Raw genomic sequence first — 25,455 nt, 5'->3', positions numbered from 1 at the left:
CGGCTATTCTTATAATTTGTTTAGAATTCGTCATCATTGCAGTAGGCGCCCTCTATTAGGAACCCATATTAGGAAGCGTTAATTTATAAATTAGTTTGTAACACACGATGCCATAATTATATTGACACTTGACGTCGGTGTTTTGAAGAAAGGGCGAAAGCGCCTTTTCGAAAAAAATTTTAAGGGAGCATGTTTTCGTGTTTTTACGACTGTTTTAAAATATTTACGTCCTGTTTTAAAAGTTAAAGTTAATTAAAATCAAAATTGAATTTTAAAATAGGACGTAGGTGTTTTAAAACAGTCGTTAATCCATGCTCCCCTGAAAAAATTATTACAAAACACCGACGATTTCAGAAAAGAATTTTAGCTCATGATCAATATTTAAATATTACTACTAGATAAAATTTACTTCTTATATTTCTTAAAGAGGAATTAACTGATATCCACGGCCAATTATATAATATAAAGTACATTTAGGCTATCGAACAGCCCCATTTAGATACAAAATGGAATTTTATCAAGAGTTACGATCGGTATGGAGATGGAGATACGGTATGGAGATTGGCAGTCTTTTTAATGAGAATGAAAAGACTTTTTAAACAATTTTGTAGCAGTAGAGCTCCATATTAAAGAGTTCGTCCCAGGAAGTACTGCCACCTTACCTATTTCTGCCCCCAAGCAATAATGTGAGCATTACTGTATACTCCAATTTGGAAGGGTAAGGGTACTGGTGAAATTACAGGCACATGGGACTTGCCCACTTATGTCTCAGAGTGACGGGCGCAGACGCAGTGCCCCTAAGATCTGTGCTTTTTAAAGCTCTGAGTGGATTGTTAAGGACAGGCGTGTGACTTGGTATTGTCAAAAAAAATGTCTACGGTATAAATCAGATGGCTTATTATTTCGCATCTTGAAGCGGTCAAAATGCAATAAAAGTCCCCTTTGTTGAGTGCAATTTTCTGGGCAACGATTTCATAAACTATGCAAAACATCAATTGTTTTTTTATGTCTTCACTTCTAGTCCACAGTTTTGAATACTTAATTTTAATGATAAAACATAAAGCTACAAAAGAAACAACGACGCAGAGCTTTTGTTTTTATTTGTAGAATAAATTGTAAAACATTCTTCATGGCGCTTAACGACTGGTTTCTCTTTTGTTATGCGATATTATTTATTTATCACGAAAATGAAACAATGCAATACCACGCATATCAGCTTCAATTCTGACAGTAAGAAATACATGTACGCGCGTGAGGGTGCCCAAAAAGCTGGCAGCATTTTTCCTTTGTATGTCAAAACTAAAATGTTGAGTATAGTAGCTGCTAAAACATAAAGTAATGTCTTACTATCTATAAAACAGTTTATTACTCGTCTTGGCAGTGTTCCTTCCGGTCTTAAACGAAATAAGATAATAAAAATAACAGTTTTGCGAACGCTCTATATGTGAGTGATGTTCGATCCCACTTTGTATACTAACTAACGAAGCGAACTCAACGACATTCAGTAGATACCACCTAGTTAGGGCTATGGTTTGTCAATTTCAAAGTAAATTATGAATGTACGGAAACACACATATATACACAGCACTAAATACACTTTCACTTACACGGTTATCTGCAAAATCACGATTTTACAGTAGAGTGTTTTGAAAGTAAAAACTCGATATTTATCAATATAACAGAATTAACTAAAATTTTGAGTAAATAGAATCAAAATATTATTCTATAAATGCAAAATCTTCATTTTGCCGATAACCGGTAACTCTTTACAGCCGGCGATTTATACGCGACGAAGTAAAAATTTTTTATCAAATAGTGAGTAAAAAATCGCGAAAATTGAAATCAATATTATTCCATAATGTTTATATGTGAGTCAAAAACATTTATTGCAAGGGCACTGTTGCTTTTTGTGTCGAATAATACCCTAAAAATTTTAATTATACGCTTTCAAATTTACAGCTCAAAACCTCTTAAATTTCAAAACAAAACGAGCTCGGCTTTAATCTTTTTTGTTACGTGGCATTAAAGCATATTTTAGAAATATATAAAAACTTTGACCAGGAAAAATAATGAGTATTAATTAATTTTATGGCCATAGAACTCTTGTTTTAAAAGCTAGTTAGTAAACAGGGTCCTTAAAGGTTATAGTAACGTATAGGCAGCTTTTCTGGTGTTGGAAACATGGCCGACAATGACCATTTCCTAATTGATAGATAAATTTACATTCTTACACTAGAGCGGCACAGGACATTTATGAAAAATTATTTTTTCTTAGGAAGGATAGAAATTATTTTATGAAAAACATAACATTAATACTGTTCTTAATTTTCGTCATCACAAAGTCATAAATTCATTTAAGGGGCAATGTTATTATACGCTTCTATTATAAGATTTCGGTTGATGATATTAAAAATATACCATTTAAATAATTAAAACTACAGTGATACAAAAACTTTACACAAAATATTATACGGCTTTTGTGTACTTGGATGCAAAAGTCCATGGTAGTGTCTCGTTTAGCTCTATTTGAAATATATATTGTAAATGATTAATGTTTACAAATGTTTATTTACAAAGAGCAACCCTAGAGTTTCATGATTATTCATCTCAAGGGAATCTGCCTTATGAATGAGTAGCAGAGTTTAATCAACAATGGACCCTACTGTGATGTCTGAGAATAAAAGTTAATTTAAAAAAAAGTAATTTTTTTTTTTTAATTTTTTTTTATTACTTTTTTATTTAATCAATGTAATGATTTCAAGAGTAATTTGCTTACGTAGGCAATGAAGATTATTGGAAACTGAGTTTGAGGAGGTGGTCTTTGTTAGTGGCTGGCATAGTTTTAATATTACCAATACTGAATCTATGGTGGCTGGGTGACACTACAAGAAACTCCGAATGCCTAAAAATCACACTGACTTGTAGTGTATCTTGTCATCATCTAACCATGTATACGTACTGCTGCTGGGCACGGGTCATTTTTTTTGACTTGACGTCACACTACGAAAAACCCGGGTTATAAAAGTTCTTCGACGTGCAGGTATCATCACGATGATTTTTTCTTCATCGAAAAGCTCATCTTATGACGTAATTTCTGAAATGAATCCGAATTCAAACCCACGGCCTCTGCTTGATAGGTGGAAAATCAAACCATTAAGCTACAATGGCTTTAAGTGTCTCCAGTCATACCTTAAAATTCAAAGTACTTACAAATCGATTAGTCTAATAATCTCAGTACAGAGTACTAAAAAAACCGACCTCAAAAGTACGTGGAATTACGTCTATTTGCTAAGTTTTATTGAAATATCCCCTAGTTCGATACTATACAGGACTTGACACTGGAGATAATAAAAATAGGTTCTCACTACGACACTACACAAAGTATATTGAGAGAAAAACGCCTTGAATTGGAGAAATAGCAAAATCAACCATTGAAGTAATTGCTCCTAAATTAAAGTTAGGCGCTATTTATAAAAATGAATCTTCATGCGTGAAAAGCCACCCTTCGAGGTGGATGATTTTCTTAAAAATAAAATGGGACCACTATGGAAGTACCCCTTTTCCAACAAAAAAATAATCATGAAAATCGGTTCACAAATACCGGAGTTATCGCGTAACACACATACAAAAAAAAAAGAAAAAAAGAACATACAGTCGAATTGAGAACCTCCTAATTTTTTTGAAGTCGGTTAAAAAGAAGTTACCAAATCACTTCATTCAATAGAAGCATCCTTCAAATCATAAGCCGCTTTATACGGGATGTGTGAAGAGCGGTTCATAGAGTTTCATCTTGCTACCTGAACAATCACAAAGGCTTTAACGAACCGGGTTTTGAGGCCTATATAAATGGAACCACGTTGTATATTATTCTACGTGAATCACTGCTCTATGAATCACGGTACGCAGAAATGGGAAATAAGTACTTAGTGGTGTTTGGTTTCTCCTCCCTGTTGTTTGTGTACACATGACAACTACTGAAACTAAATAGGTCCATGTTATCTTAATAAATAACTTTTACTTTTTAACCGACCTCAAAAAGGAGGAGGTTCTCAATTCGACTGTATGTTTTTTTTGTATATATGTTACGCGATAACTCCAGTATTTGTGAACCGATTTTCATGATTCTCTTTTTGTTGGAAAGGGGGTACTTCCATAGCGGTCCCATTTCATTTTGAAGAAAATCATCCACCTCTAAGGTTGTTCACGCACGAAGATTCATTTTTATAAATAGCGCCTGAATTTTACTTAAGGAGCAATTATTTTAATGGTTGATTTTGCTATTTCTCCAATTCAAGGCGTTTTTCCCTCAATATCCTGTATAGTGGCGAACTAGGGGATATTTCAATAAAACTTAGCAAATAGACGTAATTCTACGTACTTTTGAGGCCGGTTTTTTAGTACTCTGTACTGAGATTATGTAACAGTAGAGTTCCTTGAGAAAGAGTTCGTCCAAAGATGTACTACCACCTCACCTTCATATTTCTGCCGCCAAGCAGCGGTAATGACCCGTTTGGAATTCTCGATCTAAGATGTTTGAAATAAATATTGTAAATGATAAATGTGTTCAAATATACATTTACAAAGAGCAAACACTAGAGTTTCTTACTCATTCTTCTCACAAGAATCTGCCATAGGAATAAGCAGTAGAGTTTTATCAATATGACGATTTCAAGTGTAATTTAACAATGAAATAAAGGTAATTTGAGTTTAAGCATTATTGTGACCATTGCTGAGTTTCGGTCTTCAAGCGTAGGCACATGAGAGTTTCAACTTGTGTTTCAAGGCGACGGGCATAGTGGCAGTGCCCCTAAGAGCTTTGCGATTTAAAGTACCGAGTGGCACCGCAAGTGTTCTGCACATGCATGTCGCTTACCACCTCGGGAACGACTTTCTATCACATTTGTATCATGAAAAAAAAATGAAACAATTGATGTGAAACGGTTCATTTTGCATTTTGGTCGAGCAGCAAGGACACAGATTGTATTTCAGAAATTCTTTTTTGACAAACGAAAAATTTATATCGTACAGTTACGTGTTCATTTAGTTCAGTTGATATAAAAAACATTGGTATAAATATAAAGTACAGAATACAGCGGCTTACTTGTAAAATTCCTAGATAAGTTCTTGTTTCTTTTTCTATTTTCCACGTTGCTAACCGTCATCGAGTATGTAACCAGAAATAGAGACGAAATAAGGGCCATCCATCCCTGGCAACTCGTCAGACAAATGGGCCTTATGTCACTTTTATATATCAACTCTCGTTTGCGCTGAATACACAAATTAGAACACTGAGATAGTACAGTGCCAGCAACTGACCTGTGTATACGTGTACGGACACGGATATTCCAAAAATATTCTGTATTTATTGTAATAAAGATAATATCTCTAACAATGGGGACTGTTCCATTCGGTGGTGTGGGAAAAACAACAAAATATCTAATTACAAAACAAACGGAATCACATTTCATCGGTAGTTAAATATTAAATATGTAATTTTGCAATTTTCGTTCATTATAGCGAAGCTCAAGTTAAACTGATCGATTTGAAGTGAAACAATTGACGACAACCGTCAATTGTTTCGAATTCGGGCTGGTCAATCGGAGTGCAGTTGTCACAGTAATGATTCGGCATAATAGTTATCAAACAAGTTATACGACATTTCGCATGACATTTCGTCTCTATTTCTGGTATATACTCGATGCTAATCGTTGAGCAACCAAAGTCGTCGATAAATACTGAACAGTAAAATTTTTATTCAGTTTGTGAACGTCATAAAAGTCATCGGCTAAGATAAATCGTAACAGTGAAATTGGCAAATATCGACCAAACTTATCGTACCTAGGGAATTAGAGGATAATCTTGATCGCCTAAGGCTGTTAAGATAGCAACAGAGCTAAATTAATGTTAAGATAGCAACAGAGCTAAATTTCTGCTTCAATACCCAGTTCAACTAATTTGAAGGACATTCCCCTAATTGAATTAATTAAGATATCAATTGTGCAACGTCATTTTAGAGCAGATAAACCTACTACAATGGAAAGCTGCAAAATGAACTTTGAGGTACATGAATAAAATTCAAATGTGGTATTAAAACTTTTTTTTAATAATACCAAGTGACGGAATGAAAAGTCGTGCACCTGGTGAGCGACATGTCTATCAATTACAGTTGCAGTGCCACTCAGAGCTTTATCACCTTGAAACATAAGTTGCCAAGTCCCATGTGCCTGTAATTTCACCAGCACCCTTAACCTTCTAAACCGGAAAGAAAGAACGAAAAGAAACAAGCCTAACAATATAGTCAGTTTTTAAGCGGTCTGGCTTGGAGATAAAAATATAATCAAAAATCAAACTTAAAATAATCTTTCTTTTATAGGTAAGCATTATTACACTTGAAATCGTCACATTGGTTAAACTCTACGGCTCATTCGCAAGGTAGATTCCCCTGGGAAGAATGAGCAAGAAACCCCTAGAAACATTCAACATTTACAATATATATTTTTTTGCTTTCAAACATCAGAGATCGAGACTAACTCCGTGAGCTAAACGGGTTACTACCACGGATTTTTGTCATCCAAGTACGCAGAAGTTGTACAATAACCTGTGTAAAGTTTTTGTTTCACTATAGTTTTAAACCTCTTGAATAACAAATTTTGTATATCAACCGGAATCTTGTTATAGAAGCATATACTTTGCCCCTTAAATGAATTTGTGACTTTGTAAAGACGACTATCAAGAACAGTTAGTTTATTTTTATTCCTCGTGTTAATGTTATGTCTTTCACTGTTTTTCACAAAGAAATTATTATTCCTCCTAATATAAATTACATTTTCATAGATGTACCGTTACACTAGTAAGAATATTAATTTCCTTAAACTTGTCTCTGAAAGATACTCTCGGGCCCAGATTGTAAATTGCCCTAACCGCACGTTTCTGCAGAACAAATATTCTATTGATATCGGCGGCATTACCCCAAAGCAAAATGTCGTATGTCATTAGACTATGAAAGTAGCTGAAGTAAACCAATTGAACGGTTTCGACGTCTGAAAGTTACCGTATTTTTTTAATCGCGTACACTGCAGAGCTGAGCCGTTTTGATAACTTACTTTTTAGCATCTAACGTTTACACCTAGAAATACAAGTGAATCCACAAGATTCAATTTTTCGTTTCTAACTACAATGTTTGTAACTGTCTCTCTAACATTGGGTAATGTAAATTTCACACAATTTGTTTTTTTTCTCATTAAGGAGCAGATTATTAACAGCAAACCAATCAACTACTTTAAGAAAAGCACCTGCGGTATGGCAATTTATCATGAGTATCATTCGTAATTTCCTGGGAATCTGAGGTAAAACAAATTTTGGTCTGTCTACGTCCGAGACTGAATATACAGCTGCAACTATATGTGGTTCTTAACCGCTATTTATAACATTACTAAACGAAGAGTTAAGAGAAGAGTTAGATATATTATCTTTATTGCAATAAATATAGAATATTTTTGTAATATTTAAGTTTTCTAATTTGTGATTTCAGCGCAAACGAGAGGTGATATTTAAAAGTGATATAAGGCCCATTTGCCTGATGAGTTGCCAGGGATAGACGGCTCTTATTTCTTCTCTATTTCTAGTCGATGTTTTAAACTGTCTTTCTGATGAATTAGGTTGAGTTTGAGATACGCCGATATTCTAGAAATCCATCAATGTCTTAATGTCATATTTTATCAGTTGCATATTTGTGTTGCACAAGTAAGATATGCGAAAACGATTGATGACCTCGGTGATCCAACGGTTTGCACTGTGGGACTGTTTGAGGAGGTCCTGGTTTTGATTCTCGGTAGGGCAAATTTGGATTGGTTCTGGTCTGGTGACTTTTCCAGAAGGGAAGTGCCCCAGAGAGAACTCCGTTGCCCTGGTATTCTAAGTTTGAGACCAGGCAAATTGTGGTAAAAAATAAATAATTACTTCATTTCTAGTTTCATAAATTCTTGCCATAGAATAATGAGGCTTCCGACATCTTTTTTCTTGTCTTACTCTATAAAAGAGTTTTTAACAGCACAATTTGTTTAACTACTCTTTAATAAAGTTATGAGACTTATACTTCAACTTGTTGGCACTGAAGTCGCCAAGTTAATATTGCGTTACTAAGTTATATTAACATTTAAATGATTTAAGTTAGCACAAAAGATTTGCGTGTCAAATTTCTTTGAAGATGCGAAATTTATAAGAGGATTGTCAAATAAGTATTTGTTTTTAACTTAGTTTTGAATTTTTATTCAACAGACGTGGTAGCCAGTAACATTAATCAGATGGTCTCAGCGAACTCCGTGTGATATACCGTAGCACAAATCGTTCGATAAAAACGCCTGACGCTTTTTGTTAATTCTTTGTCAAACTCAGAGATTGGCGTTAATCATTGTCGGATAAAAAAGTCAGGCGTTTTCTTTCAAGTAGATTTTTTTTAATGAAACCAAGTGACAGAACGAACATGTCGTGTGCATGGTGTTAAGCAACACGTCTGTTCATAGCAGTTGCAGTGTTGGCATTTAAAGCTCTGAGCAGCAGCTCAGAGCTTTAAATCGCAAAAATCTGAAGGACACTGCCACCGTACCCGTCATCTGTAGTCATAAGTTAACAAGTCCCACATGACTGTAATTTCACCAGCACCCTTTCCCTTGAAAACAGGAATGCAGTAATGGTCATATGACTGCTTGGGGGCAGAAATAGATAACTACTAGCTACTAAAACCATTTACCAGTTTCACAAGTCAAGTCGACGGGAATAGTCTTATATGAATGGTCTTACTCTTCGCCATTGCCACGTGCAATGAGTACCAGTGTAGCAGAATTAAATCTAAGAGCACTATCCAGAATACTCAGCTCAGAAAATTTTATTACGCACTGCAGCAATTAAGTTACACATTGGCGGATCTTGTTGCTTTGGAGGCGATATTCGAACAAAAATGTATAGCTTGATGAGCTGTTGACTAACCGCTCACGCGATATATGCAGCCGTAGACGCATACCACACCTAGAGGTGCCGGTGATGATTTTATACCGATTTATCGGATATCGAAGTTATAACAGGTAAAAGAACTAATATTAATTGCTATTTCGGTAACTACTCTAGCAAACCATAAAGTTTTTAATGTCTGGGTCTGTCATTTAAAAAAAATAAACAACTTCAAAAATACGTCACGACAATCGTGTGTGTTATTGTTTGGGCTAGTGATTTCGGTGTTTATTTATTGAAAACATATCGTAAGTAGCGTTTTTTAAGTTTACCCTGAATATAAATGTTTATAAACTATACTTTAAGGAGTAATTTCATGGTAAACGTTAGAACCACTCAAACGGAATATTATCACACCAAAAATTCCATTAGTGCTTTTTAAGTACAAGATTTACGGTGTATTACTGCATTTTATTTGAGATGTTTTTGTTGGTAGTACGGAGGGTATTTATTTAGCAATGCAGAATAATAATTTTTAATATAAAAACTTGTATTTAAACTGAATGCTTTTATAATTTGCGAAACCAAATAGCCGCCATTTTGCGGTAGGAGGAGCGTATCGCGTGAGCGGATAAAGAAAGAGTCAGAGTTAGTGTCACTGAAAATCGAAACTGCTGTGTCATCGGGATCTTCTATGATGTTTTTTTAAGGAAATCTACCTGTATTTTCGAGTAGGTTTATAAAAGTATCAGAAATCCTTTCCTGATAAGAAACCCGTATCCAACAGTTCACACAGATAAATTAATAACTCAATTTTGTTTGTTTCAGGAACCCCAAAACCGATGCCAAAAACCATTATGTTATAGTTTTATTCCCTTGAAGTGTACTAGATTGCCAAATATTTAGTCTTAGTGTTTATATTCGCCGGCAATATGGGGTGTAACACGAGCTCCGAGGCCAAGACTGCGAAGGAGACAGGGGAGGACAAAGCACAGGAGAAGAGTCAGGAGAATCACACTCAAAATAATGAAGCTTCAGGTAAGTTTTAGATATACTTTCTTATATATAAGTAGTATATAAAAATAGCACATATTGTATGTTTATAATTTTATTATTAAAAAAATAAGTGTGCATGTGATATTCATGTTACCTGATGGAAAGTGACGTAGAGGTCGACGATGGTGTATGGGTGTAGCACACCTAAATAATACCTATTCATTCTCGCCTTGAAAAGGCTTGTGTTATACCGTTCGGAGAACAAATCTGCACGCAGGGACTTCCATTCCATAGCCATTCGCCTTATAATCCTTGAAATATCCACAACAGAAGGATGGAACCCCATCCTATGTCTGATATATCGTGTAGAATACCGATAAGTAGGCAACTTTACGCCGGTATTCAAGACTGCAGCTTCACTTCTATTAATTCCGAGCTACTTATAAGCCCCTTGCCACGCTTTTTAACTGACTTTTTTAAATAGGTAATTTCCACAAACGTAAATAAACATGTCAAACAATAAACAAACGTTTTGAGACGAAATCTGACTGTATCTTATTTACGATGTGTTTTTACGCTAGTTTTATTCATATTTCTTCTAATCGTCTTAGACTATAATGTTTGATTTAGAAAAAATAGTTTCATTTCCCAATGCCTAGCAATCAGTTGTTAGATCTCGTTCTTTAATTAATAGCCTAACTAGGTACCTAAACAAATAGCTAATAAACATTGAAGTAGGTAATTCCTTACTATTTTGGGATAGTGATGCTTTTGCCGGACTAAGTCATTGCCAGCAATAACTTTCGTAATTTACGTTTTTATTAGCCTACAGTAGTTACCTAGTGAGTAAGTTATTTATTTCCTGAAAAGGAAGAATTCGCCACAATCAATTGATAAGATTGGCAGGTGAGTTGTCGGTGGTGAGGAAGCTACAGTGCCTATTCATTAAAACTGTTACTTACACCATTCAAGCCTCGAGACATAATTTTCTGTTTTACTTTCTATCCGAGTATTGCTATTGAGCCTTTAAATTTTATGTAAACATTTTACAGCGCCATCTATGAGGAAATAGGGAAACTATTACCTTATAAAGCTTACTAAGCTGTAGGCTTTCTCACCTCTATGTAGCGCGCTACCTGTGACTTTGCTTCCAACTAGTTCTCAATGCGACGGACAGGTGGCGCTCATTTTAATTACAAAAGAAATTAGTTTTTTTTATCCCATTTTGTCTGTAATTTTAGTTTGTTTTCGGAAATGATAAGCGATATTTTAGAAAAACGACGTAACACAAAGACTTCAATCTATTAGTACATAGGTATGGTTGGCGTAACAAGAATCGCTATTTCAACATGTTCATTAGTTGCTGTGAAATAAAACTAAATTTGTGAGAGGCAAAATGGCGGGTGTACCTTTGATAATGCTATAACTTTGTTGTGTTAGAGGTATAATTTTTTTAAGCGTAGGTAGTACATATAATAGTACAATTTAGGTACATTTTTTGGTACTCAATTTGTCAGAATTCGTAAAGATACAACCACCATTTTGATTCTCACTTAAGAGGCAGTCAAACTTGTGCCCGCTAGCCACAAGATCGAAATTCTCCATGTATTTTTGAAACCAAGTAAACAGAATGTTTTAAATAATAAAATAGTGTAGGCAACATGTTCCGTTGGGATTTCTTGTCCAAATAAAGCGAAGTAGGTAAGCTGTTTTGCTTTAGATTTATCGACCATTGTTCCGATCCTCGGGAGACTTCTATACGTATAAAGAAGTGACGTTTGTTACGAATAGATATTTTTTCTAGCAAAAGGATAACACCAATAATATAAAGGATAACGATAATATACATACGACAGACATACACACATACATGAACTTTATATACATACATAAGCAGAATATATATTAGAATAACAGATTTCTTGTTTACAAATATGTTACCCATTAACTATCTAACGCCTTCGACAGGAAGTGCTCTCTTAATTTGTATTTGAAAGATGCCACCGATGGACTGTCACGAATGTCAGCAGGTAGTTTATTCCACACACGAGAATACTATTATTATGTTATTATTAAATACACATTTTAATACGTTTTACAAAAAGGTCTAGAAATTGCTTTAACATATCAAGTGACGGGACGAGCAAGTCCGCCTGGTGGTAAGCGACACGCCTATCCATAAAGGTGGATTCACAATGCACAAATGCACAAAACTTGATTTCCATTGCCTCTCCCGATCGGGAACTGCGTCCCTTCCGAGTCGAGGCGCATAATTGCGATTCACAACTGATCGGAAGCTTTTGACATTTCACATTGGAACAATAGTTGATAGTAGTAGTAATAGATAGTAGGAATCAGGTTCACTTTCTCGCTCAGAAACCCATCTGATTTCTAGACGACCCGATCGGATCGATTCCCATTTGAAACAAAGTCAGGACGCAGGAGCTAAAGTCGCTGCTCCTGATTGCTCAACTCAAGGTCATATAGCGCAACGCGATAAATTACGGCAATATATTCCCAGAATTTTTTTATTGTGAATCCAACGTTTCAGTTGCAGTGTCGCACAGAAATTTAAATGGCAAAGATCTGTCACCCTGAGACATAAGTCGAAATTCTCTGCTCCTTACGAATATAGTTCGTCCTGGGAAGTACTGCCACGTTACTTATTTCTGCCGTCAAGCAATGTGAGCATTATTGCACTCTAGTCTTGAAGGGTAAGTGTGCTGGTGATTACAGGCACATGGGACTTGTCAACTTACGTCTCAGGGTGACAGGCGCAGTGGCATTATTGCCTCAGATCTTTGCGATTTAGAGGTCTGGAACTGAAATGGACAGGGCGTTTCGCTTACCACAAGGCGCATTGTTCTTCCTGTCACTCGGTAATATTAAATAAAAAATAACGTACATTCATCTTCATATATACATGGGAGAACAAAAAAGATGGTTGTTGAAATGTACACCATCGTAAATTTGTCGTGTATGTCCACAGTCACAAAAAGCGCAAAAGGGAAGTAGCACAGAAAAAAGGCCGTGATAAAACCTGCGGGTGTGGTTTACAGGCTAATCTATTTCGATAGCTTCCTAAGGCTTTTTTTAGGAGTGGCCTAGACCACACGGCGCCATTGTTTGTTGTGCATTCAACATCATATTATGACAAACGAGAAAATAATTTGAATATCAGGAATTTATTAGTTTTCCTATTTTATTTTTCCAAGAACTTTATAAAGTAAATTTATATTTAATTGATACTTAATTTTTTTTGTGACATGACTCCACTAGTTTGTTACAATTATTAATACAAAGATCGAACACTCAGAAAAAATTCCTTTGATCCGGCCGGATTCGAACCGACGCCTTCCAACAAACCGTGCCGAAACTATACGAAACAGCGGACCTCACGAATTTTTCTATGTGCTTGATATCGAATTTTTGTATTGGGTTTTTTCAACTTTGCAAAGTATTTTTATTCTCTTGAAATTGGCATGGAATTGAGAATTTTGTACGAAAACCAAAGACTTTTAAAGTAATTATTGATGTAAAGATCGAACAATCAGAAAATTAATTCGATTCGGCTGGATTCGAACCAGCGCCTTCGCCACAACGTGGCTGACGCTTTCCCAACTGAGCTACGGAACGAACCTGCTGACCGTATAATTTTGTTTATGCTTGTTGCAGACCTTTCGACTTCTAACGTCTTTTTTACCGTAGCGTCATCTGTGTGAAATCTAAGAAATTTCTTCAGTGTGCCTTTAAGTAATTTAGGATTTCAGTTTTTGGGTTCTTAATGAAATAATAATAATATGACGACCTCGGTGGCCCAAACGGTGCTAGATATGGAGGTCCCAGGTTCGATCTCTGGTAGGACCAATTTGGGAAATGAACTTTTCTAAATTCGTTCTGGTCTGGGTGTTCTGAGTAGTGCTTCAGAGTATCACTTGCTCTGGTACTTCTAATACAGAGAAATGTCAAGTTCGAAACCAAGTTGAATTGAACTAATTATTGGAAAAAAAAAACTTACAAACTACATAATTATAAATAATTGACATAGCTCTGATCCCAAAGTAAGTAACTAACTAAATAAAATTGAAAACAACAACGGTACCACACGCACTTGAAACAATATACAAAAGTTAGTTTTTCTACAGTGACCGGAGATCAAACCCGGGTCCCAAGAGATGACGACACCATGAAAATCGTTGGGCAAATCGCTCGCCCACGGAGGTTGTCAGAGTTACTTTAGTCTGAGCTCCGTCACTTCTCAAGGTTACACGGTATACAAGACTTCTATTTATGAGCATTCGGTTCCGCACGACTGCACACGGCGGGCAACGTTATTTTCACCTCTCTGAACGCGTGTTTAGGTTCATTTTTCCTGGTAGTGGGCGCCTGGTGTCATTAGTCAGATTTAGTAGGCTATAGCGTAGATATATTCGATTTGGTATGAGACTGATGTATATGTTTCGTAGTAACTATTAAGTAATCTTCGCTTTAGTAAACAAATTGTATTAAGCTAAATAAAAGCTGAAACTTTTGATTGGCCTGTCACACAATTACAATGGATTCTACATGGATTTCATTACATCGATAGCAGTAGAGCTCCTTGTGAAAGAGTTCGTCCAGGTAAGTATTGCCAAGTTATCAATTTCAGCCGCCAAGCAGCAATGTGAGCATTACTACTTTCCTATACATGGGACTTGTCAACTTAAATCTCAGAGTAATGGCAGTGCCCTCAGATCTTTGTGATTTGAAGCTCTGAGCGGCATTGCAACTATTATGGACAGGCGCGTCATTTTGTATTATAAAAAAAAGACGCACGACTTGTTCTTTCCTTCAGAATATCGAAACTTTAACAAACAGAATTATAGAGGTCAATAGGAACGAAGTAACGAGCACCAAGTGGTTTCGGCGCAAACCAATTGGGTCTCGAAAGGTAAAGGCGTAAAACAGGGAAGCTAACTCTCGGCGCGATCATTTACTTTGTTAATGGGTGATCCGATGAGAACTCTCGATATAAAAAAGAGATTTCCTGTACATTGATATAGATAAGAAAATCATTTAACCATTCCTACAGCAAGTACATCAAGCTTGGGACTTTTGACTATTCGTATGGTAAGCGATTAAGAGCGGAATTTAAATCTTAAATGTTAAAGTTTGCCACGATGCGACCTTTTTCATCGTCATCCCACTTCTTTATCACCCTTTTCTCTGATTCCTGGCCATCTAATTTGAAATTGCGAACCGTTTTTTATTTCCTTACTTTTCTTCTTTCCATCCCCACTCTCTACTAAATTTCCGAAGTGTCCGCCCTCATATGTTATTCTGACCACTTATACCACTGAAAATCAAGTAACCTAACTGCTTGTAAAGCATAATATTTGTAGATTATAGTTTTTATAATTGTACCTGTGTTTATATCGTTATTTTGTTTGTTACAGCCTTTACGCCTTTACTTTACCTTTCTTTTTCCTATTTTACAATAAATTATGTGGACTGAGTCTTCCATTAGATTACTCGAAACTCACGGCCACAACTTGACCTGCTTCAGGGTTAAAGTTTATATTATATTTTGTAAACGATCTACGCGGGATATTAGGCGACGCACACATCATGAATGATAAAACCCATCATCTCCTGAGTTTAATAGGCATCAAAATGAACATCAACAAAATGAAAGTTTTCCAATATGACCAAGCTCAAGTCGGTACTCAAAAACCATCCGTAAGCCTGGGCGGAACCAACTAGTAGCAAAGGAAATTAGCTTTAAATAATTTCGGCACATATAAGCAATTTAAGAGAGCGCAGGGCTCTGGCTGTCCGCTGTAATATGCTGGCTCGGAGGTTCGCATGCTGCTCTAATGAAGTCAAGATAACGCTATTCAAAGCTTCCTGCCAATCCTTCTACACTTGCAGCCTCTGGGTGTCATATGCGCAGCGGTCAACCGACGCGTACAATATAACAACGTGTTCAGGGTGCTGTTGGGTCTGCGGTTCGGTTTCCACGAGATCCTACGTAAGCGTACTGCGTCGCTGCAGAGCCGCCTGCGTTGATCATCCAATAGCATCCTGAACGTTTTTACTGACCGGTGGAACTCTCTGCTGTTACAATAGTGGATGTGCTTGCATGCGGACAAACACATAGGTGGATAGTGGTAGGGATTGACACCCATGATTCTTATACAATAAATATAATAATAATACACTTAATCTTTTAGGCCTGGGGAGAGGCGAGAGTCTAAAATAGATAATAATGATAATAATAATAATATTAATAAATAAAATATTAGTAATTTTAATTTAATTTAATGTATTGAATTGTATGTTTTATTTGATTAAATTTCAGTTTTGTGACTCGTGTACTAAGCTGTGATATTGGCGAAATAAAATATTTTGAATTTGAATTTGAATAAATCTTGCTTACAGCCTTTACGGCAAAAAAGAGAATGTACAGCCGTAATAATATGTAATGTAGCGTGACAGGCGTGTAGCTTACCATTAGGCGCACGACTAGTTCGATCGTTCGATCCGTCACTTGATATTATAGAAAAAAAATTAAATAAATGTAACTCCTTGTAACGTGACAACTTCGAATGAGTATAATGTCAGTACAGAGTACTAAAAAACTGACCTCAAGCGTACGTGGAATTACATATAATTACCAAGTTTTATTGAAATCGGTTACCAGAAAGTGCACAAACCCGGATTCATCCCCTAGTTCGCTACTATACGGGACTTGACACAGGAGATATAAAAAAATCGGTTCTCACTACTTCAAGTACATTGAGAGAGAAAAACGCCTTGAATTGGAGAATAGCAAAATCAACCATTAAAATAATTCCTCCTTATAATAAAATTTAGGCGCTATTTATAAAAACGAATCTTCTTGCGAACAGCCACCCTCAGAGGTGGATGATTTTCTCAAAATTAAAAGGGACCACTATGGAGGTGCCCTCTTTCCAACAAAAAAAGAATCATGAAAATCGGTTCAGAAATACCGGAGTTATCGCGTAACATACATACACAAAAAAAAAGAAAAAACATATAGTTGAATTGACAACCTACTCCTTTTTTTGAAGTCGGTTAAAAACAGAAAGAATGTTATGTTAATTTAAGTGAAATCTGTTTTTTTTTTCGAATTCATTTTTAGTTTGGGAAAGAGGAGACCAGCGGGCTGGGTAAGTGTAAGTGAGAATATTGTCTGGTTTATATATTTTTCGATGATTCTTTTTTTTTGTTGGAAAGACGGTACCTCAGTGTTAGTCCTATTTCAATTTAAAGAAAATATTCTGCCTGTAAGGGAAACTAGGTGATGAATCCGGTTTCGCGCACTTCCCGGTAACTAATTTCAATAAAACTTGGCAAATAGATGTAATTATAAAGGCAATAGCTGAGTGGATGATGGATTCAGTGGCTGCACAGTACACATCCTGTCTCCCTTATCTTTCTTTCTTCTATTTTTTATGTTTTTGTTTTGTTTGTAAATTGTATGTGTGCTGTGCTTTACATTGAATAAATAATTTCTACTTCTATTTCTATTTCTATAATTCCACGAACTTTTGAGGAAATATCTATTGTGCATATGGCTTTGATCTTTTGTGCGTTCTTATTCTAATAAAACCTCAGAGTTTAATTTAAATCCTAAGTTTAAATTTCAATACTCTGTTTACTTAGCTATACTTTAGAGCATCAGTTTCTACAACTTCTCGCGGTTACGACAGCTGGACACAACCTTTTGCGGTAATGGCAGCCGGGCATAACCGCAAGCTTAGCCTACGGATTTAAATTCAAGTAACGTCAAGATCAATATTTAACCCGTTCGCGAGCAGTGACGTGACGTTTACGTTAAAATGAAATGTCAGTCTGCCACGAGTTCACTATGACAGTTGTTCCTAGCGACCGCGTAAATTACTTCACAATTTTGTAGGCAAATTATACAGCGCCTCTAGCGGTCACCAGAGGAAACAACAATTTGTATACAAATATTTTACGCGGTCGATAGCGGTAACTGTCACTGTAATCTTATGGTATAGGCACTGACTATGATAGTACCGGACCCTGTTTCACTGTGTGGATCTCAAAAAAACCAACTACGGGTCTTGCAATTGACTTTTAGCGATATCTGACATAGACCTATGAGGGTCTATCTTTACTGTAATATTTTACAAAGCCTAGCCTCTCTTCTATCCTACATCGGTGTCGGATAGAAGAGGTCGTATCACTTGAACAAGTGTGTGACGATGCTACCTCTTTCTTCGTCATCCCACATGTTGGCGACATGCTTGCCTGGTGGTTTTAGAGAAAGAGGGAAAGGGCGAAAGTATTAAAAATCCTTCGCGATCTTAGGAACGCATATTGGCGATTTGTATGATCCCGGAACAACTGAATATAAAAAATATGCCGTCAAAAAGAATACAAATTCAAAAGGAATAAAAAACTATATAATATATAAAAAAGTATGTGCTCGCGCACGCCATCTTCTTATCCGCCTTTTCTCTGGTTCCTGGCCATTTGACTTTTGAAATTTTGAACCGTTCTCCAAATCTTTTTCTTCGTCATTCTTGCTTTACTTCGTTCCGTCGCCACTCCCATCAAAATTCTCGGAGAGGAAAGACCGTATCCTCCTGTCATGTGAACCTAACTCACAACATTCATTTTTTAGTTCGGCAGGTAGATCGGTCATATAACCCGCGGGTTTTTCTCGTGTAGTGCAGTGTGACGCGCTAGTGATCGGAGTTGTCTCCCCCGATCATGCGCATAAGCAGCAATAATACTGGAACTTTGGGCCTTTACTTTACCTGTCCTTCCTTCCTTCACCTTTTCCTTCCTTCCTTTTTTCCCCGTTGTACTTCTACAATAAATTAATGTGGATTGAGCATACTTTCTATCTCTATTACTCAACCACACGACCGCAAAGTTATGCGGAAAAAGTCTATTTAAATTATTGAGAAAGTCTCTAATCCGGTAAAATGCCACTCTGTTAAGCTAACTTTTACCTTTAGCTAACAAAAGGGAAACGTTGCCAGAGCCACGATGCCCCAGGGCGCGGCTTTGGTTCAATTTTCTACCATTACTAGCACGTTCAAAGTTAGAAAGATTTCTCTCTCTCTGGCTTTTTTTCAACTTTAACATATTTATTTACTATGCCTTGTAACTATTCATTCGTGGTACTCACTCTACTTATCAGGCTGTAGTTAATATTTTAGTAGCAGTAGAGTGATTTGTGAAAGAGTATTTCTGCCGCCAAGCAGTAATGTATGCATTATTGCGTTCCGTTTTTGAAGAGTAGGGGTGCGGGCGAAATTACAGGCATATAGGACTTGTCAACTTATGTTTCAGAGTGAAGGGCGCAGTGGCAGTGCCTCTCAGATCTTTGCGATGTAAAGCTCTGAGGCCACTCAGAGCTTTAAATTGCAAAGATCTCAGTGGCACTGCAATTGCTATGGACAGGCGTGTCGCTTATCACCAGGTGCACTACTTGTTCGTCCCGTCACTTGATATCATAAAAATCTAGTCGTCATAACATTATATTTTTGTTATTATTATACTAATACTCACATTTTCAGTTTTATTGAGCTCGGTTAACGAAAAGTGAGTGAAATTCAGTCACTAATCACTACGTGGTACCCACTTTCCAACAAAAAGAATCATCGATATCGATAGGTCCAAAGCTTTAACTTCAGAAAACAATACTGTATCATGTCCAGGATATTTTTAGTAGCAGTAGAGCTCCTTGTGAAAGAGTTCGTCCAGTATAGCCACCTTTCCTATTTCTGCCGCCAAGCAGTAACGTCAGCATTACTGTGTTCGGGTTTTGAAGGGTAAGGGTGCTGGTGAATTTTCAAGCACATGGGACTTGTAACTTATGTCTCAGGGTGACGTGCGCAGTGGCAGTACCCCTCAGATCTTTGCGATTTAAAGCTCTGAGTGGCACTGCAACTGTTATGAACAGGTGTGTAATTTACCATCAGACACACGACTTGTTGTTGTTGTATTGTGAAGTTTGAGTAGAAATACTAGTTTCTTTATTTTACAGCGTCTCCTAGCGAGACGTACAACGCTATGACTTTTGTATTTCCACAAACAAACGAAACAAAAAAAAGTTAAGGGCAATATAAATGTATCTCCATTTTTTTTACCTTTTGTTTGTGTTCTTGTCATGTCAGTTGCAAGCTGAGTGATGGCGGCTTTCCGCGACCTGAGGGTGACGTGGCTGATATTACGAATAACTGACGTAGTTTTAAAGTTTTTGGACCATTTTTTTATTTCCGGACATGTTCCGTGTTAAAAATTCATGGCATGATGAATATTTCTTATTGTGATTATATGATGTGATGTTTGCTTGTAAGTGCTTGCTTTGAAATTAAAGTCGCAAAAATGATGCACGTTGGAATTTTGTAGTATATTTTACATAAAAACACCTTGATGGTTGAATGCAGATGGATATTTCACTGTAAGCTTGCTTTTCCTGGCAGAGCGATTCGTGTAAGCTTGCTTCGTATTCGTAGTGGCTTTTATTATAATAGCGAATTCGTTGGAATCTTTATTTGTCGTTTTCTCTGCTTATTTCTTGACTTTTTCAAAGGATCATTAGTTTGTGGAGAGTTTGAAGTATATATTGCAAAGAAAACAATCCGTTTTGAAACTACTGTATTTTAATGTTTATATTATAATTTACAAAGCCACATGTTACGCTGTTAATTTGTACCAGAGGAAGAGGCCGAGATCCTTCCCAATGTTGTCATGATACAAAATCACATTAATGTTGCTGCTGCCAACAAAAAGTGTTTTAAAAATAATGACAATCACATCGATTAGCTGGTCTCAAATCGAAAAAATCCTTGTATTTTGAGCAACTTAAATTAACTTCGTGACGAGAACCCATTTACCATGATCTCCTGCCTGCATGAGCCGAACGGTTATCATGCCTGCATGCACGTTTTAAGTAAATTAGCAGAATAGGGCCCTGGTTAGGGCTCCGTCATTTGTTCAAGGTTACGCGACAAGTGTCTACCGCTGAGTGAACCGACGTCGGCACAAGTCTTTCATTTATGAGCATTTGGCTCCGCACGACTGCACACGGCGGGCAACTTTATTTTCACCTCTCTGAACGCGTGCTTAGGTTCCTTTTTCCTCGTAGTAAGCGTCTGGACTGGTGTAATTAGTCAGATTTAGTAGGTTAATAAAGCATAGGTATTTTTGATGTTGTATAAGAGTAATGTTATGTATCTGTTCCCTGGTTTCGAACTAGGGAACACCCAGACCAGGACCAATTTAAAGTCTCCTCCTCCTAAAAAGACCTCCTCATTTAGCGCTTACAGTGCAAACCGTTGAGTCACCTAGATCATCTCAACCAAGAATAGTTTCAAGCATTGCAGGGTATGAATATGAATTAAAAGAGGTTCCTTCTTGGGTTTTGGCTATTTAATTTTTCAGCTGGCTCAGATGCGGACGCAACTTCGTATTGGTGTTTTCTCTGAATATATATTTGGTAAATTATAAATGAATGTGACGTTACAGACGCCGCCATTGGCCCTAAAGCATGTATATATAAAATTGTAAGATAAAATCTTTTATAATTTCTTTATGACGTCATACACTTTCTAAACTCTTACTACAACTCGAATAATGTCACAAATACATTTTTCAGATCTTTAAATAAATGGCAGTTTGAAAATCCAGGTATGTTAAGAATGTGTGAAATTGATGTTTAAAATAAAACAAAGCCTTTATTAAGGATATCTAGTTATAGTTCTACTCTAAGCTTTAAGCGCAAAGGAGAGTCGAGCTTTACAGATATTTCTGCCAGCTTATGTTTATACCTTTCAAATTTATTTAGAAATGTCCACATCTTTGATTTTCATTAACTGAAATCGTAAACAAACTGGTGCTCATTTCAGCAAAAACGCGATAAAACCCGAAATTCCATACTCATCCTAATTCTTTAAACAATTACGCAGTCTACGAGAAATACGTAGCAGCGTAGTACTCTCGTAGCAAGTGCTACGAAAAATTTAGTTTAATTTATTGATTTTTTACCACACAGCACACATCGCATTTTCACTTTTGATAGGTAGATTTATATTCGCTGTGTTATGATCATAAGAGTAATTTTCTTTAAAAACTGGTCGCAAAACCTGCAAAATTGGAACCAAATTAGATATAGTAGGAAAGGCCTCACGCAACAATAGAAGTTATATCAATTAAATAGTGTAGTAACGTAGTTAGCAAAAGTACCATATTACGAGTATGTTGGTATACTAAATTAATTATTGAACATATGCCTGATAACCCATCGAGTATGTAATCAGAAATAGAGACGAAATGTCTTATAAATTGTTTGAAAACTATTCTGCCATCATTAAGGTACAACTCCGCCTTGATTGGCCAGCCCGAATTCGAAACAATTGACTAGTGTCGTCATTGTATAACTTCAAGCCAACCAGTTTAACTTGAGCCTCGCTCTAATGGACGAAAATTGAAAAATTTCATAATTTAATTACCGATGAAATGTGATTCCGTTTGTTTTGTCATTATGTTTTGCCGTTTTTCCCACATCACTCAATGGAACAGCCCCCATAGTTAGAGATATTATCTTTATTACAATATATGCAGAATATTCTTAGAATATACGGACGCGTCCACACAGGTCAGTTGTTGGCGTTGTACAATTTCAGCTTTCTAATTTGTGATTTCAGCGCAAACGAGAGATGATATTTAAAAGTGATATAATGGCCCATTTATCTAATGAGTTGCCAGGGGTGGATGGCCCTTATTTCGACTCTATTTCTGGCTATATACTCGATGTGATGACCTGTCGTAAGAATTCAAGGCTTTCCGTAATATGTCAAAGCCAGCAAATTTATCAGGGAAATCCCATTTCCCTTCAAAATTCTAGAATTCCTAAAAAAAATTAACGTTTCCGACGCGCAAAGCCGAACAATTGTATGCACTGTGTTGTCATTTATTATTATTGTAATAATTTTATTCAATAGAATGTTCGGTGTTTTTTTTATTTTTATTTATTTACACAAAAAATAATACAAAACATGTTTTAATGCAATTTAACATAAACTATGTCGTTTTCCTGTACAATGACAAATTCGTCGGCGTTAGGCTGGTTGCGCTTGTATATGTTTGTGTGTGTATCTATTTTTGTTTTAGGGAGGGAGTCACCTTTAAAAGTAATATAACATAATTCGGTTATTATTATATATTACGTAATATGTTTAACGAAAGGATAAATCTTAGTTAATATTATCATGTGTTGATTTCTAATTGTTAGAGAAACGAATTACTAAGCTACCTACGAATCGCATTTACTAGTTCGATCATGGTTTCTTTGTTTACAAATGACACGGCAGTTTGGCAGTTCACACTGCGTAAGGTTGCAGAGGCGATGACGCCGCTGGTGTAGTTTTTTTTATAACATCAGGTGACGGGACGAACAAGTCGTGTGTCTGATAGTAAGCTACACGCCTGTCCTTAACAGTTACAATGTCACACAGAGCTTTAAATTACAAAGATCTCAGGGTTTGTGAAGTTTGAATCTGTTTAGCTTAATTAGTTGTCTGACGTGGTCCTATGACATGACGGTCATTGGCCAAAAAAAAAAAAAAAAAAAAGGGTTGCCTTACAAAAATAATGAGTAAAGTTCATCTCACCTCCATCTCACTTTTTTTTTTTTTTTTTTTTGACGGGGGGGAAATCTTTATGGATATATTATGTGGGGACTCTCCCTCCACACTGGAAGGCCTACCCCACTAAAACCCCCCCGGGTTTCCCTCTCACCGGTTGAGTCGGCGCCGTGGGATCAGTGAACATTCACCACGACGACCTCCATCTCACCTGACGGAAAGTGACGATGAGGTCGAGGATGTAGCTTGCACATCTAAATTACTATTCACTGGCGCCTTGAAAAGGTCCAAGTTATAGCGTTCGGGGAACAAGTCTTTAGGCAAGGAATTCACTCCCTAGTCGCTCGCCATACAAATGTGTTCATGGTCAAGACTTTATGAACAAGTGCGCATTTTTGACAAGAGGGACTTACAAAAAGTGATCCAACCGTGGCAGACCCCGCAAACTTGTCTCATGATATTTAAAATTAAAATTAAAATCCATTTTAACCTGATCTATCTTTTGTGCTTTCGAACTAATAAAAGTGAAAGGTGAAAAATTACAATTAATTGACGTTATTATTCGCCACCGGCTTAACGAGTTGATAACGTAAAGTGGATTTGCCAATTATCAAGTAATTCCTGACATAATTCAGTACAGAGTACTAAAAAAACCGACCTCAAAAGTTATTCATACCCTAGTTTGCCACCCTTACAGGTGGAATGCTTTGTTCAAATTTAAATGGAACCACATTTGAGATATCCTCTTTCCAGCAAAAAAGAATCATTAAAATCACTTTACAAATGCATATATACAAAAAAAACATACATTCGAATTGAGAACCTCCTCATTTTTTAAGTCGGTTAAAAATCAGCGATGTGGGTTTCTGTCAACGTTTTCCATACATCTTAATCCGACGTATACAATGTCCATGCAGATAAATGGTAAAAGAAAGAGGAGAACGACCAAGAATGGTGTATACTTATTTAACTGCATTCGTGGCCAAACAGAGGCTATGCTGGACTGCCACGCAGTAGTGCCTGGTTCGAGTTAAATATTTGTATGGCCTACATGTATTTCTCTCGTGACTTTGAGTATAATTTGTGGTTGTCTGTCTGTGTGTGGAACTTCGAGAAACAGGGTTTCACTAGTGCAGGTCTAGGAGTGTGTGGGTAATTGTTATTAAATATTATATACGTTTGAAAGAAAAAAGGAACAAGCAGCAAATTCTAAATTCGTAGATAAATGTGATTAAATGATTTTTTCGTTTTTCTAATAAATAAGTTAAAATGTACATTCGATATTAAGTCATTTATTTATGTTTTAAATACATATGTGGCACCGCACTAACAGTAGTGCACATCACTATTCTCACCTTGACCATTTATTCACTTTATTAGTACTTATTATGTCTTTCATTATCATGTTGATAATATCTCTAAAATAAATATCTCATGCATCGAATCTGACAATATTAATTTATGTATGGCATAACACCCGTCATATATATCACAAGTTTTATACAGAAAATTTAATGGTATTTTAATCAGCCGTTTTTAAAAACACCTTAATTTTCTCTTTTAACTTAGAAAAAAGAAATAGAAACATTATAACTACACTTATATACTTTGAACAACATTACTAATTTAAATGTGACCTTTCATATTTCATTCATGAATAGAACTATAGGGCAAAATTTTATTCAGTTGTGCCTTTTTTGTGTTATAATTTTGTAATTGAAGTTTGAAGTATATATAAACGAAATTTACAAAAAAATGAATATCAAATATGACTTTTTATAAAAAACATCTGATTATGAAGTCAGCTTGGAGCTTATTGTATATTCAACAATCATTGAGTTGTATTTCATAAAAAAATTTAAACTTAGATTTAAATGTAACT

At 36.1% G+C, this 25,455-nt stretch overlaps 1 protein-coding gene across 1 annotated transcript in view; it reads left to right on the top strand.

The window, feature by feature from the left end:
* Positions 1–9,796: 9,796 nt before the first annotated feature.
* The window catches only part of LOC113233573, a 374,928-nt gene continuing 359,269 nt past the window's right edge, over positions 9,797–25,455 (top strand). Inside the window, exon 1 of the mRNA XM_026468715.1 lies at positions 9,797–9,984. Coding sequence (XP_026324500.1) covers positions 9,879–9,984 — 106 coding nt within the window. The 5' untranslated portion in view covers positions 9,797–9,878. The remainder of the gene's footprint in view (positions 9,985–25,455) is intronic.

This window comes from Hyposmocoma kahamanoa, unplaced genomic scaffold (assembly GCF_003589595.1).
Source record: "Hyposmocoma kahamanoa isolate Upper Pololo Valley unplaced genomic scaffold, ASM358959v1 79, whole genome shotgun sequence".
NCBI lineage: Eukaryota > Metazoa > Arthropoda > Insecta > Lepidoptera > Cosmopterigidae > Hyposmocoma > Hyposmocoma kahamanoa.
The sequence above is the reverse complement of the archived record's forward strand: the minus strand, read 5'-3'. Positions and strand labels throughout refer to the sequence as shown.